Source organism: Pan troglodytes, chromosome 12 (genome assembly GCF_028858775.2).
Source record: "Pan troglodytes isolate AG18354 chromosome 12, NHGRI_mPanTro3-v2.0_pri, whole genome shotgun sequence".
Lineage (NCBI taxonomy): Eukaryota > Metazoa > Chordata > Mammalia > Primates > Hominidae > Pan > Pan troglodytes.
The window spans coordinates 54477592-54491174 of NC_072410.2; the positions used below are offsets into that span (position 1 = coordinate 54477592).

Sequence of the window (13583 nt, forward strand, 5' to 3'; positions counted from 1 at the left end):
CAAAGTGCTGGGATTACAGGCGTGTGCCACCGTGCCCAGCCATTAAAAATTTTTCTATAGTGTTCTGATTGCTACTTGAAATATATCTTAAGGCTTTGGGTAAAATGTGAAAATTGGATTATAGGGAAAAATAAAAATCTTTCATGAAAACAAAGTACAATTTCTGAAGTAAATTAACTATTAATTTTATGCAGTTGCTAAAATATTTTTATAAATTAAACATTTTCTATTGCATTTGTTGCGAAATATCTTTTTACATTGTAATATATTGTTTGACACATTTTAATAAAGAATATATGAATTTTGGTAAAAGTACTGACAACATTTGTCTTCAGTCTCTCATATTTATAAAATCTAATATATATATTCTGATATTAGTATGTTTTCATTTGCTTGAATATATATATATATATATATATATATTTTTTTTTTTGAGACGGAGTCTTGCTGTTGCCCAGGCTAGAGTGCACAGTGGTGTGATACCAGCTCACTGCAACCTCCACCTCCCGGGTTCAAGCGATTCTCCTGCCTCAGCCTCCTGAGTAGCTGAGATTACAGGCGCACACACCATGCCCAGCTAATTTTTGTATTTTTAGTAGAGACGGGGTTTCACCATCTTGGTCAGGCTGGTCTTGAACTCCTGACCTCGTGATCCGCCCACCTCAGCCTTCCAAAGCGTTGGGATTACAGGCATGAGCCATCACGCTCGGCCTTTTTTTTTTTTTTAAAGGGGGATTTAATTGCATGTTTGTTCAAATTGTTAAGAGCACTTAAGGTAGTTTAAATTAACTCATTACATTTGAAATGTGCCTACCTTTATAATAAACAAGCATTATATCAGTGGTTGGTGATGAACACTTTGAGGCAAAGAACTTACATGAGTACTGCCTAAAAGAACTTTCTTTAATGTCCAATACCATAGCCACTAGGTATGCAGCTACTGAGCATTTGAAATGTAGTTAACAAGACAGAAGAGCTGAATTTTTATTCATTTAAATTAATGTAAACTTAAATAGCTAAAAGTGGCTACTGACTATCATATTAGGCAACTTAGGCTAGATGACTATCCAAAATTCACACAGGAATGTCCTGGAACCAGAAGTGAGATTAGAACTAGGGTCTCACTCCAGTCTCACTGATTCATGTGTGGAGCTAAGCACGCAGATATTTTTGAGTGCATACATGCATTAGTGAGTCAACAAGTATGACAGATAGGTATTCTCTAGTGCCATAATAGTTTTGTTTTACATTTACATTATATTTTCTGTTATGTTTAAGAAGATGGTATAAAATACTCTTACTAAACTAGTAAAATGGAAATACTATCAAAGTCCAAATAACCAGGCTTTTTCTTGGTATTCACTTTTATGTGCAAAAGACCAAATAAATGAGACACACTTTTAATTCAGATAAACAACGTCATGACATAATCTAGGACACCTCAATGGACACCTCCATCTGTCTTGGTCCTCTCTGACCACACTGCTGGACCCCCCAGCCACTAGATGATGTTGATCAACCTTTGATCTTGAACTCCTCCCTTTCAGCTTCCAGGGTATCCTTACTGGGTCTTTTGCCCTTCTGGTTTGCTCATCATCTTTCCTATCACTTCTTTTTCCTTCTGCCACTCAAACGTAGATGCTCCCTTTAGTTCTGCCTTGCCCCAGGTCTTTACTGTTTAAACTCTCTGATCTCCGTCCTCTCTTTCTTGATTTCAAGTCATTTTTATGTAGATAATCACCCAACTGTAATGTACTCATACATGAAAAAATAATTAGCATAGAAAAAGAATAAAGCTCATTATGTAAAGAGTGTTAACAAACTGTGTTTAAAAACACTGTGGGCTTTTCTTCTAACACACAAAATTAGTGTGAATGCAAGAGGTTTAGGAATAAATCTTATGAAGTCTTTTTCTTTCCTTTTCTTTTTGTTCCAGTGCATAGTATGGAAACAACTTATGTAACTAATTTATCATATAATTTTTTTATTAGGAAACTCCTAATTTAAAAACTGTCCTAATTTGTATTTCATCTAAAAAGTAAGTGATAGAAGGCTTAATTTTGAACAAATTCAATATTCTTAATTCTCTTGTGGGAACTGGAAAAGTTATACAAAGTCCATAATTTTAAAAGTAATTATATGTACAATTAAAGAAAAAAACCCATCTAGTACTTGGAATACATTTTTTCCCAAATGCATTAATTCAAAAAGATATATATATTTAAGAGTATTATTTTCTACTATTGAACTTTTAGTAGCAAATATACAGAATTTCAGCTACATTGTAATTTAAGTAGGCTTTTTGCAGGAAGGCCATTGTTTATAGAACTCTTTGTGAAATGGTTTCTATGGAGAAATGAGTTTCCAAGATGGAATTTAGATCCTTGGCAAAAACCTCTGCTGCTTAGCAGGAAGGGAATGACCCACTTCTCTTGGCATCTCAGGTGCCTGGGAGCCCTTTCTCAACCACACCCTGGAGTAGGGGGCTAGCTTGCATCCCTGCGTTCTCCTCATTCCAAAAAAAATTCTGAGAAGGAAGGTGGTCTATTCCCTATGCAACCTCAGTGTCCACTGAGAAGGGAATCTTGTGGTATGGAACTATGTGGCAAAAAGGTACAAAGTATTCTTAACCTGGGGCATGCATTTTATCTAAGAGGAGAGGCTGAAGTTTCCTCCAACTTTCCATTCTAAAAAGGAACAGACATTGCTTTCAAGTGGTTTTAACTGACTTTCATTTTTGATTGGCATTTTCTTCCTATGTACAAGAAGAGTAGAAAAATCAAACATAGTTTCTAGTTGATGTTAGTAAATATAATCATTACTAAAAGTGGCCATTTGGGGAGTAATACTGTAAATACCTTAAACAACTACAGAAATGGTAATTTGTTTCTCCTGAAACCCTTAAATATTATATATAAAGTAATGGCAGTGATCAGTCCTTTAAGAGTAAGGCAACTTTCTGGATGTCACTGTTATCTTAAAGGTCTACAGAGGAAATAATATCTTGTGACATTTCTAACTTCCTAATGGTAATTGTGGAGACACAGAAGTCTGAGGCTGCCTATGGTCAAACATGACTGTAAACATTACCCACTTTTTTTTTTTTTTGAGACAGAGTCTTGCTCTGCTGCCCAGGCTGGAGTGCAATAGTGGTTCGATCTTGGCTCACTGCAACCTCCATCCCCCAGGTTCAAGCAATTCTCCTGCCTCAGCCTCCCAAGTAGCTGGAATTACAGCTACGTACTAAAACACCCAGCTAATTTTTGTATTTTTCGTAGAGACAGGGTCTCACCAGTTTGGCCAGGCTGATCTTGAACTCCTGACCTCAGGTGATCCACTCACCTTGGCCTCCCAAAGTGCTGGGATTACAGGCGTGAGCCACTTTGCCCCGTCTACTCTCTCTTTCTTAAAACTTTCTTTTCCTTTAATTTTCTACCTAGCAGCTTTATTATCATCTCTGGGTCTTTTCCTTCTCCTATCACTAATTAAATAAGGAAAAATTTGAAGATTTCATTTTAATCTTTTTAAAAGTTGATTCCCATATCTCTATTCCTTTCTAACCTGCACTTTCAGCTTCTATTTGGGTGCTTCCACTGGGATAGCTCATCAGCAACTAAAACTTTGCATCTTTAAATCTAAACTCATCTCTTCTCACTCAATAGCCAAACTTTGGACCTCTCCATTTCTCTTAATGTTAACACTATTTCCTGTCATCAAAACGAAAACTGGTCACCTTTTATTTCTCCCTCTCTGTTCCACACATCCACTATGTTGCATAGTCAGTCCATTTTTGCTTCATGTTGTTCATACTCGCCTTTCCTTTCCTCTGCCATTGGTATCCCTTATCACCTCATGCCTACCTGTTACTAATTCTTGTAACTGGCATCCCTGTCTTAAGTGTTTCTCCCTTCAATTTATCTGACATAATTCTTTCTGATAATCATCTAAGAGCTTGTTAAATTTTCTAGGAAAAATAAGCCACAAAGATATGTCCATTACCTCTTCATTTATCTAGTTATTTAAAAACATGTATGCCTTTAGCAGGGCTATTTGGTACATACATATTTAAAAACACATATGCTTCTGCAGGACTGTTTGGTACCTGTTCCCACTCACACTAAGCTTTACATCAAAATTTAATGGAAAGAGACAAAAAGGAGAATGACTACTTACCATACTTTTCCCCTCAGCCTTTTGAGGAAAAACCTATTAAAGGTGCATTTTGGATTTACTTATCTTACTGAATTGAGACTAGTATAAATTGCCTCCAACACAACAAAATTATGGGTTATTTTAAATCCACTGTATTCCAAATAGCTCGAATTCCTTCTTAGTGCATACCCCTTAGTTAAAATGATAATTTGATTTTCACTGAAAATGTCCAAGGGACACAAACAAATGCAGTTAGCATGATTACCTCTGGTAAGTGGAGAGAGGAAGAATTTTGCATACAGTACTTTTTCTTAAAAAGCACGTCTTTTTATGATAAAAAACTAATTTTAAATAGTATACCTAGAAAACGTTACACATATACCCTAGGGACTTTTTCTTGTTCTGTAATATGTTAGTGTCAAATAGCAACATATTTAAATCAAGAAACTTGTGGAAGAAAGTGTCCCTTCTTGGCCTTTCCTTGATACATTCACTGTGTGACACAGCTTGTTATGTCTAAGTTCTTTTCCTTATTCATCCTGACACAGAAGCAAAGTAGCTCCTGAAGGGGGAAGGGGAGGGATGGAGGGGCGGGGAGGAGGGGATTGAGAGAGAGAGAAAGACAGAGAGAGAAAGAGAGACAGGAACCATTTAGTCCTAGGGCAAATCGCTGAGCGTTTATTAGAAAAAAATGCATGCTCATCATATGGAAAAATAATTAGCACATAAAAAGAATAAAGTTCTCATGTAAGGAGCATTAAGACTTTTTTTTAAAAAAAAACAACACAATGGCTTTTTATAAAATGACTCAAAGGCTTTATCAATAAGGAGTTTCCGATCACTCAGAAAACATCCTCTCTCTCTCTCTCTCACACACACACACACACACACACACTCTCAAACACACACGAGTGCGGGCGATTATCAAGGCTTGTAAAGGAATAACTGGTTAAAATAGTTGCAAAATGTTTTCTTCGTTATCCTCATCACACCTCTCCTGACAGCTTTATTTCTTCTCTCGAACATAAATTCCCTTCTTATGCTTTTCTGGATGTAATTTCCTATTGTAATCTGAATTTTCTGGGAAGATAATTGCCACAGGAGTGGATATAGCTCTACTAAAAGGATAAGCGGGCAATCTACATTCGAGTTTTTTTCTTTTTTAAACAAAGACTGATGGACTCCGCCAAAGGGGAGTCTGGACGGTTTACGGGAATGCAGAGCTGGGTGGAAAGTCTTTCTACGAGTGGGAAGTATCCCTTCTCCTCGTTTGCCCAGGTTCTCCCCACGCCTCGGGCTGCGGCCAGCTTTGGCTCGCTTCTCTGTCTTTGCAACCTGGTTCCTGACTCTGCCAGTTCATATTACAGATGGGCCTGCGGGTGCTGCACCGGGGTGACAGCAGTCCTGACGGGCCGTGCAATTCTGTAGTGGATCCAAGTCGGTACACGGATGCACAGATACCTTTGACTGCCTCTCGCAGGACTTGGATTTTTCCTGTTTTTTTGGTGCGGCATCCGGGTGGTTCTGACACCCTAAGACTGCTCCTCTGCTCCTCCTCTCCCGCAAGGCTTCCACTCCAGGGCCCCTGTCCCCCTTTCGCTAGCACTCGCGCACCCCTCGCGCTTCCTCCCGCCAGGGAACCCTCGCATTTCCTCCTTCCCCTCCCAGCCTTGCCTTCTTCCCCGCCCGCCTCCAGCCACATGACCGGAAGGGCTCCGCCACGCGACGTCACCGACGTCCGCGCCCCCGCCCCTGGCCTCCCCCTACCTTGCACGCAAGGGGCGGCCGGCTGAGGGGCGAACGTGGTCCGCGCGCTCAGCGTTCCCCAACCAGAGCTCGCCAGAGCGCCGCGGCACTCGCCGCCCAGCGGGGCGCGCGGGTTCCCGGATGTGCGGCGCTCGCGGAAGCCCCGCCCCCGCCGCCGGCCCGCGCGCGCCCCCGCCTCCGCCCCGCGCGCTGCAGCACTCCGCTTTCCCCTCCCTCTCCGTCCTCCCCCTTTTTCGTGCCTTGAGGTTGCAGGTCAGCGCGAGCCACTGCAGTGAGTCCGTCACGGCTCCGGCGCGAGCGCGAGGCTGCAGCCCCCGAGTCTCCCGGCCCTCTTCGCCCCCTCTCCCCCTCCTTTCTTCTTCTCTGCCTCTCCTGCCTCTCCCCGCTGCTCCTCCCGCGCTCTCCGGCTCTGAATCTCGACCTTAATTTATTTCCCCCTACCCTGCCCGCTCCCTCGCGTGCCCAATCGCCCGGCCGGCGCGGGCCCCGCGGCGCCGCCTCCCCTCCCCCACGCGCGCCCCCTCCCCGCCGGCGACCCGAGGGCCGCAGCTGGGCCGCCGCCGCCGTTTCCTGCGAGCCAGCCTGAGCGCAACACTTCTCCGAGCCAGAGAGCCAGCGAGCCGCCGACCCGCCGAGCAAAATGGTGAGACCTTGGCTTCCTCGATGCACCATCCCTCCCCCTACTGCCGCCGTCCGGGTCGGGTGCGGGGGCGAGCCCCGACGCCCCCGGTCGGCTGTCCCCCGTGGAAAATTCCAGAGACCCGGCCCCGGCGGGTCCCGCGGCGGTTGCGGGCGAGCCGGAGAGGGCGGCGGGGCGGCTGCTGACAGGACGGCGGCGGGGCCCCCGCGCCCGCCCCCGGCCTCTGCGGGGCGCCCCTCTGCCGCTCGGCCGCCGCCCCGCCGTCGCCCCACCCCCGCGCCGCCGGTCCCGCCCGGCATCGACCCCCGCGGGCACCCCTGACCATCAGCCCGGCGCACTCGCCGTCTCGCGACCCTCCTCCACGTGGAGCACCCCCCTCCCCTCCACACTCACTCTGTTTTTCGAGTTCGAGGGTATTCTGAAATCCTTTGGAAATAACAATATGTGGCAAATGGCACTTTACATAAGACCCACTTTCTCTCCAGAGCTGCTGCTTCTCCCACTCACTGCCTATTTCCCAGCAGTGAGTCTTGGCAGGGAACCCTGCCACTCACTTCCCCTCTCCTGCGAGCGTCGGTTTAGCTGCGGTGCGCAGCCCTGCGGGGTTTCCTTTCGCTGCTGCTTTGCTCGCTGCCCTGGCGAACCGGAAAGATCCAAGGTGTTTGTTCACGAAAACATACGCGAACTTGGTCTGGGAGAAATGGGGGCGCTTAATTTTTCATGCTTCCCTTACTACCAAGGGTTTTTTCATTTTCTTTGCTACCTTCTTGTGTCTCTCTCTTGGAGTGGTTGTTTTTGAATCATGGCGATTTTAATTTGTCTTTCCTTACCCTCACATTAATCCCTAGGTAGAATTCGCTGCTGTAGTGTTTCAGACCGACGCTAGGGGTGTGTCTCCCGCCTCTGTCGCTGCAGCCAAGAAATCAACGACGCCCTTTTAGCCTGTTACCTTACCGGTTCTCTCGCTCGGGGAAGCCCTAGTCGTTAGTTTCCTCTTTGTAATCAAGAGTTGTATACACAGTAGAGAAAGTTCAGAGTGCTATTCGGCGTATATCAGATACTCCATCATGTGATTCAGTTATTAGGCTTTCTCTAAAAGTCTTTGAACAGTTGTCAGAAGACTTAAACTGGTTGACGGTGGGTAATTTCTCGCATCTTTTCACTGTATGGTATCCCACCCAGTATGTAGAATTTAAGTGCTTCAGTGTATGTGGTGGATTACTGAAGGGAGGAATGCTGTTGCTTACAACTTAAAATCAATTTGGTGAAATCGATTTTAAGGGAAGAACGTGAAATTAGAATATTCAGGTAAGTCAGCTTTTATTTAAAATATAGGGCAAATGAGTAAGTGCTTACTGGTGCACTTAAAACCCAGATTAAGAGCAGACTTAAATGATTGCCGATTTTGATGTGTAGAGAAAGTTTTTCCTTGCCAACTTGCGAGGCAGCTCAGAGAGGCAACTTTGGCACTCGAAAGTCACAAAACAATTTAGGAAGATCATAGCCATTCATCATATAATCTTTTTGTTGGCATAGTCTTTTGAAGTGAAGAATTGCATTTCAGTGCTTTAATAGAATTTCCTTATGCACATGCTTTACTTGAAGGTCAGGATCTTGAAGATCTTTGTTCATTGCAGGGAATGTTTTTACTTAGCTTTATAAACAGCACATTTGAGGAACAATGATCTAGCCTTTTGTTGTTTATATATTATACAGCGAAGTGGTATGGTTTCCAAATAGTAACTCTCTTGCGGTGCACCGCGTCCTCTGTTTTTTGAACAACAGACTGAAACTGGGAAGTTCTCTTTTAGCTCTTAAATTTCTTATTTTCCTGTTAACTCTGTTTTCTTGTCTTTTAAAATATTTTACGGTGTATCAGACGATGTTGTTTCCTGCGAGGTCATTATGTTCCTTTTCTTCCCAGCTCCCTTTTCACTATTTATTTCCTAATTCAACTGTTGGGTTTTTTTTTCCTCTTTCATCCTCCCAATACCATTTCAGGACCTACGTAATGTTGGCAGTGGCTTTCCAACTTTAGGGTTATTTTGGTCTGCTAAATACAGTACTGGTTTGAAAGTATCAAGACCATACCCATAACTCAACTTTGCCATATGGGATGTCGATTAACCCAAATAAATCAGGCTTTGGAGTGATCTGGTTAATTTTTCTGGTTAAATGAACATACAATTCTGAAAACTTTCACACCCTTTGGAAAATCTCTGTTAGAACTCTTATTATTTACATTCTGTCAACAGCATTTACAGTATTTATGAAATATCACTAGTTAATTCAAGTATGGAAAGTAAAAAGGCTTGTAAGATTTAAATGTACTCTCAAGGATCTTTTCTGACAGGTATTAATTTTAGTTGGTGCCTTAAACGTAGTTTATTTCTTTTTTTTCTGAAAGTTAAAGTCTTTCCCTCCCTTCACCCTTATTTGAGTTTTAAATTGTTAAGCGTCCAGGGAGAATGAAGGTTATATGTTAAAAAAAAAAAAATCTTGTAAATAGTGAGCTCCTAGGAATTTCCCCTGAACGAGGTGTTTTATATATGTTTTTGTTGAAATAGATAATACGGATTTTGTTCTGGATACTTAAATGAACATAATATAAAGGTAATTGTCTTACGTTTTGTTTCTTAAGGGAACTTTAAATTTTATAAAGGCCTTTTCATGTCTTTGTGCTTTTAAACTTTTAAATTTTTGTTATCTCCATGATCTGCATCTAGAACTTAAAACAAATTTATTGCCGTCTATAACTGTATGTAGAATTTTACACAACATATTCTAGTTCAGATTCTGTGGCAAAGGCCACTTTTTAGAAAAAAAAAACCTGTCTTATGACCAGCGGAATTAAAATTCACATCTGTCCTGAGAAAATTTATTCACTCATTTTGTCCCATAGTGAATGAGAAAATTAAAATGGTTCAAGGTATAAAGTAAAGAAGCTGACTAAGGGTCAGTCAGCAATGAGAGGGACAGACAAGTATGGAAGGATCAGGCAACTGTTATAGGTAGTAAGGCAGTATAAGGAAGTCACCTTGGGCCAGGAGGATATTAAGTCAGACAGTGGGCCCGGAGTCTGGGGCAAGCAACAGGGATTCATTCCTATCAACAAATACTCGTAGATTTTGTCTGCCGTTTACTGGTTGTTGTGCTGTCTGTTGTGGAGGATATTGCAATGATTAAGGCAGGTTTCCTACCTTCATTTAAGTAGAGAATGTAAGACAAATGCCAGTAACCGTGAAGTAAGTTAGCATGTGATGAGTGTCATATGAATAGTACACACAAAGCATGATAGAAATTTAAGAAGGAGCAAGATCATTTTCACCTGGGATTAGGAAAAGTTTTATGAAGGAGGTGATAATTGAGCTAGCTGGGTCTAAAAAGATCAGCGTTGCAGTAGGCAGAGTTGGAGGCATCTAGAAGAAGGCACTTTAAATCCTAAAGGGAGGAAGAGACAATGTACATTTGGAGCACTGATGGTTCCCGAACCAACAGCAACACCATCATCTGGAAACTTGTCAGGCCCCACCCTGGAACAACTGAATCCAAAATTCTGGAGATGAGCCAAGCAGTCTGAAGTTTTATAGGTCTTCCAGGTGATTGTGATATAGGCTGAACTTTGAGAACCACTGTTTAGAGAATAGGAAGGAATGTGTAAAGTTTAGTCAAGTGTCTCTTAATGTACCTAGCACTAACTATATGTACTTAAGACATAATTGTTATCTACAAGGAAATTAATCAAGTAGGGTAAATAAGACAGTGATTATGCAGTGTGCTATGTGCTATTAACAGACTAAACATGGGATGCTGTAAGAGCACATGGCAGGGAAGAGGCTTAATCCACATTTGGGGATGAATGTCACTTAAAGTTTCCTGGAAGAAATGGTGTCTGAACTGAGTCTTGAAAGGATGAGTATTTAGCCATTGAGGAAGGGCACACCACATAGCTTCTGTTCGAAGTCATGGAAGCATGAGATATACAAGCCATCCAGAGAACTACAGTGTTAGTTTAGCGTGGCTGGAGAGGAAGGGGGTAGTGTCTGGTGGATTGACACTAGATCATAGAGGGATTTGCATATCATGAAGGAGTTAATCTTTTTTCTCCTAAAAGCAGTGGGAAGTTATTTTCAAGCAGGAGAATGACATTGTCTCATTTACTTTTTTAAAGAGACCATTCTGATGGCCGTGTGGATAATAGGATAGATGAATCTAGACATGAGGATTCAGAAATAATTATAGTAATTTATATGAGACAGAAGGATGTGAAAGAATACAGTAACAATGCAGATAGATAGTAGGGATCCTACAGGAGATACATTTAGGCGGTAGAAGAAAGAACTTGGTAACTATTGGATTATGGGGAAGAAAAGAGGTGGTGAATTCTGCTTTGGTTTCTGGCTTTGGATAATGCTATCCACCCAGCAAATATTTGTTGAGCACCTACTTGGTTTAGGTTAGGTTTTAGGAATACATGGGGAATACTGTTCCTGTCCTCGAGAAACTTCCAGTTTGCTGGGATGACTATTGTTTCATCTCTAGGCTTCTATTATTTGGTAATTAGTGCTTGGGATGCTATGTTGCAAGACTCCAATTTCAATAGGATAGAGTGCTGTGAAATATTAACAGTGCCTGCTACATACATCTCATGGCCTAGGAGAAACAGAAAGAACTTGATAGCCTGGAGGTAGAAAGAGGCACATGTGTTTGAACAGTGATTCTCAAGAAGTGGATCCTGGACTAGCAGCATCAGTATCACTTGGGACCTTGTTAGAAATGCACATTCTCCTAGGAGATGTAGGAGAAGAAGGTTTTGGGGGAGTGATGAGAATTTTTATTTTTGCACATGCTGAATTTAAAGGAATCATGGGTGGGCTAGGCACAGTGGCTCATCCCTACAATCCAAGCACTTTGGGAGGCCGAGGCAGATGGATCTTGGGCTCAAGAGTTCCAGACCAGCCTGGGCAACATGGTGAAAGCCCATCTGTACAAAAATACAAAAATTAGGCGGGCACAGTGGCACACGCCTGTAGTTCCAGCTACTCAGGAGGCAGAGGTGGGAGGATGGCTTGAGCTTGGGAGGTGGAGGTTGTGGTGAGCCAAGATTGTGTGACTGCACTCCAGCCTGGGTGACAGAGCAAGACTGTTTTGGGGGGCGGGAGGTGGGCAGGGAATAGTAATCTTGGGTTATCTAGGTGATTATGGCCAACAGGTAATTGGCTACCTATATCTGGAGCTCATAAGAGACATCTGGGGCTTGCATTAAAGATTTGAGCATTGTCTGTGCATTTATATTAGGTAGTAGTTGAAGCCGTGAAACTGGGTGAAATCCTGTGTAGAGAGAATATAAAATGAGACGTGAAGAGAGTGAACTCTAAAGATGGTGCATGTAAAAAGGCAGGTAGAGGATGAGGAGCCTGTGAAGTTTGTCATTGAATAGCCAGAGAGATAGTTGGGAAATGAGCAGCATAGCATGATGCCAGATTGAAGGGAGTCTTAAAGAGGAAGGAGTCAGCAGTGAATAGATACTGCAGAGATCAAGAAAGAGAACTTAAAGATGTCTTTTGGAGATAACAGGAGAGTTTTGATGACTTGGTCAATAGTAGTTTGTTGTAATGGTGGCAAGGGAAGCCAGGAGGTAGTGAGACATTGAATTTAGATTGCTTTTTAAAGCTTTGAGTAGCAGAGAGGGTGAAAGCTAGAGAATTTAGTTTTGAGGAAGGATTTATCTTGGGGTTGAAAGAAAAAGTCAGAGCCGGGCACGGTGGCTCACTCCTGTAATCCCAGCACTTTGGGAGGCCGAGGCGGGCGGATCATGAGGTCGGGAGTTAGAGACCAGCCCGACCAATATGGTGAAACCCTGTCTCTACTAAAAATACAAAAATTAGCCGGGTTTGGTGACGCGTGCCTGTAATGCCAGCTATTTAGGAGGCTGAGGCAGGAGAATCACTTGCACCCGGGAGGCGGAGGTTGCAGGGAGCTGAGATTGTACCAGTGCACTCCAGCTTGGACGACAGAGCAAGACTCCGTCTCAAAAAAAAAAAAAAAAAAAAAAGAAAGAAAGAAAAAGTCAGTAAAAAGGGAGAGATTATCTTTTGAATCTTTTCAAAGAGAAAAGACAGGATTATTGACAACTTAATGTCTCCAAGGAGGTAGAAGGGAGTTTATGACTCTCCTTAGACAAGAAGGGGAATTTTTCTCATCCTTTTAACATGAAAGAGAAGGAGAAAAAGATGAAAACTATTATGTAGGTCATATAAGAGTTTAGGCTGGAAAGGAAGTCATGTGTTAAGTTGTAAATGGTTTAACTGTTGTGAGTTCAGTTTGGTCCCATTGGGGAACCATTGATTAATCTGGAAATAAGATGCTGGGTGACTTGGAAAGGGTGGAAACTAGATGAGGTGAGTTCCACAAAGGAATACTGCTTTATAGTATTACAAGTATGAAGTTATAAGGATTTGAAAGCAAATAAAAATGGAGGCATTTTAAATATAGAGTTGAAAAGAGTTAGAAACTGATGATGAGGAAACAGTCATGAAGGATGACCCAACCTAGTGATTAGATGTAAAGATAGCACATTACAAATAAAACCAGGAAAGTAAGAGTGAGTTGCTGGTGAAAAGTAGTGTTAGAAGAAGGTGAGCTTGGTTTTAGATAGTTAATTTGATAGGCTTGAGACATTATACTGTAATTATTTAACAAATGTGATAATGTACTTGGAAAATAAACTGAATAATTTTTTTTTCTTTTTGGAGACAGGATCTTGCTATTTTGCCCAGGCTGGAGTGCGGTGGTGCGATCTCAGCTTATTGCAGCCTCCACCTCCCAGGCTCAAGCCATCCTCCCACCTCAGCCTCCCAAGTAGCTGAGACTACAGGTGCACACCACTACACCCAGCTAACTTTTGTGGAGACAGGGTCTTGCCATGTTGCGCAGGCTGGTCTCAAACTCCTGAGCTCAAGCAGTCTGCCCACCTTAGCCTCCCAGAGTGCTGGGATTACAGGCGTGAACCACCAGGCCTGGC

General features: G+C 42.6%; 1 protein-coding gene across 2 annotated transcripts in view; it reads left to right on the forward strand.

Moving 5' to 3' along the window:
* Nucleotides 1-6029: 6029 nt before the first annotated feature.
* Nucleotides 6030-13583, forward strand: part of PPP3R1 (protein phosphatase 3 regulatory subunit B, alpha) — a 73461-nt gene continuing 65907 nt past the window's right edge. The window contains exon 1 of one of the 2 annotated variants that reach the window (XM_003309044.7): nucleotides 6030-6562. In XM_003309044.7, coding sequence (XP_003309092.1) covers nucleotides 6560-6562 — 3 coding nt within the window. In that variant the 5' untranslated portion in view covers nucleotides 6030-6559. The other variant, XM_016948660.3, reaches the window with a different exon arrangement.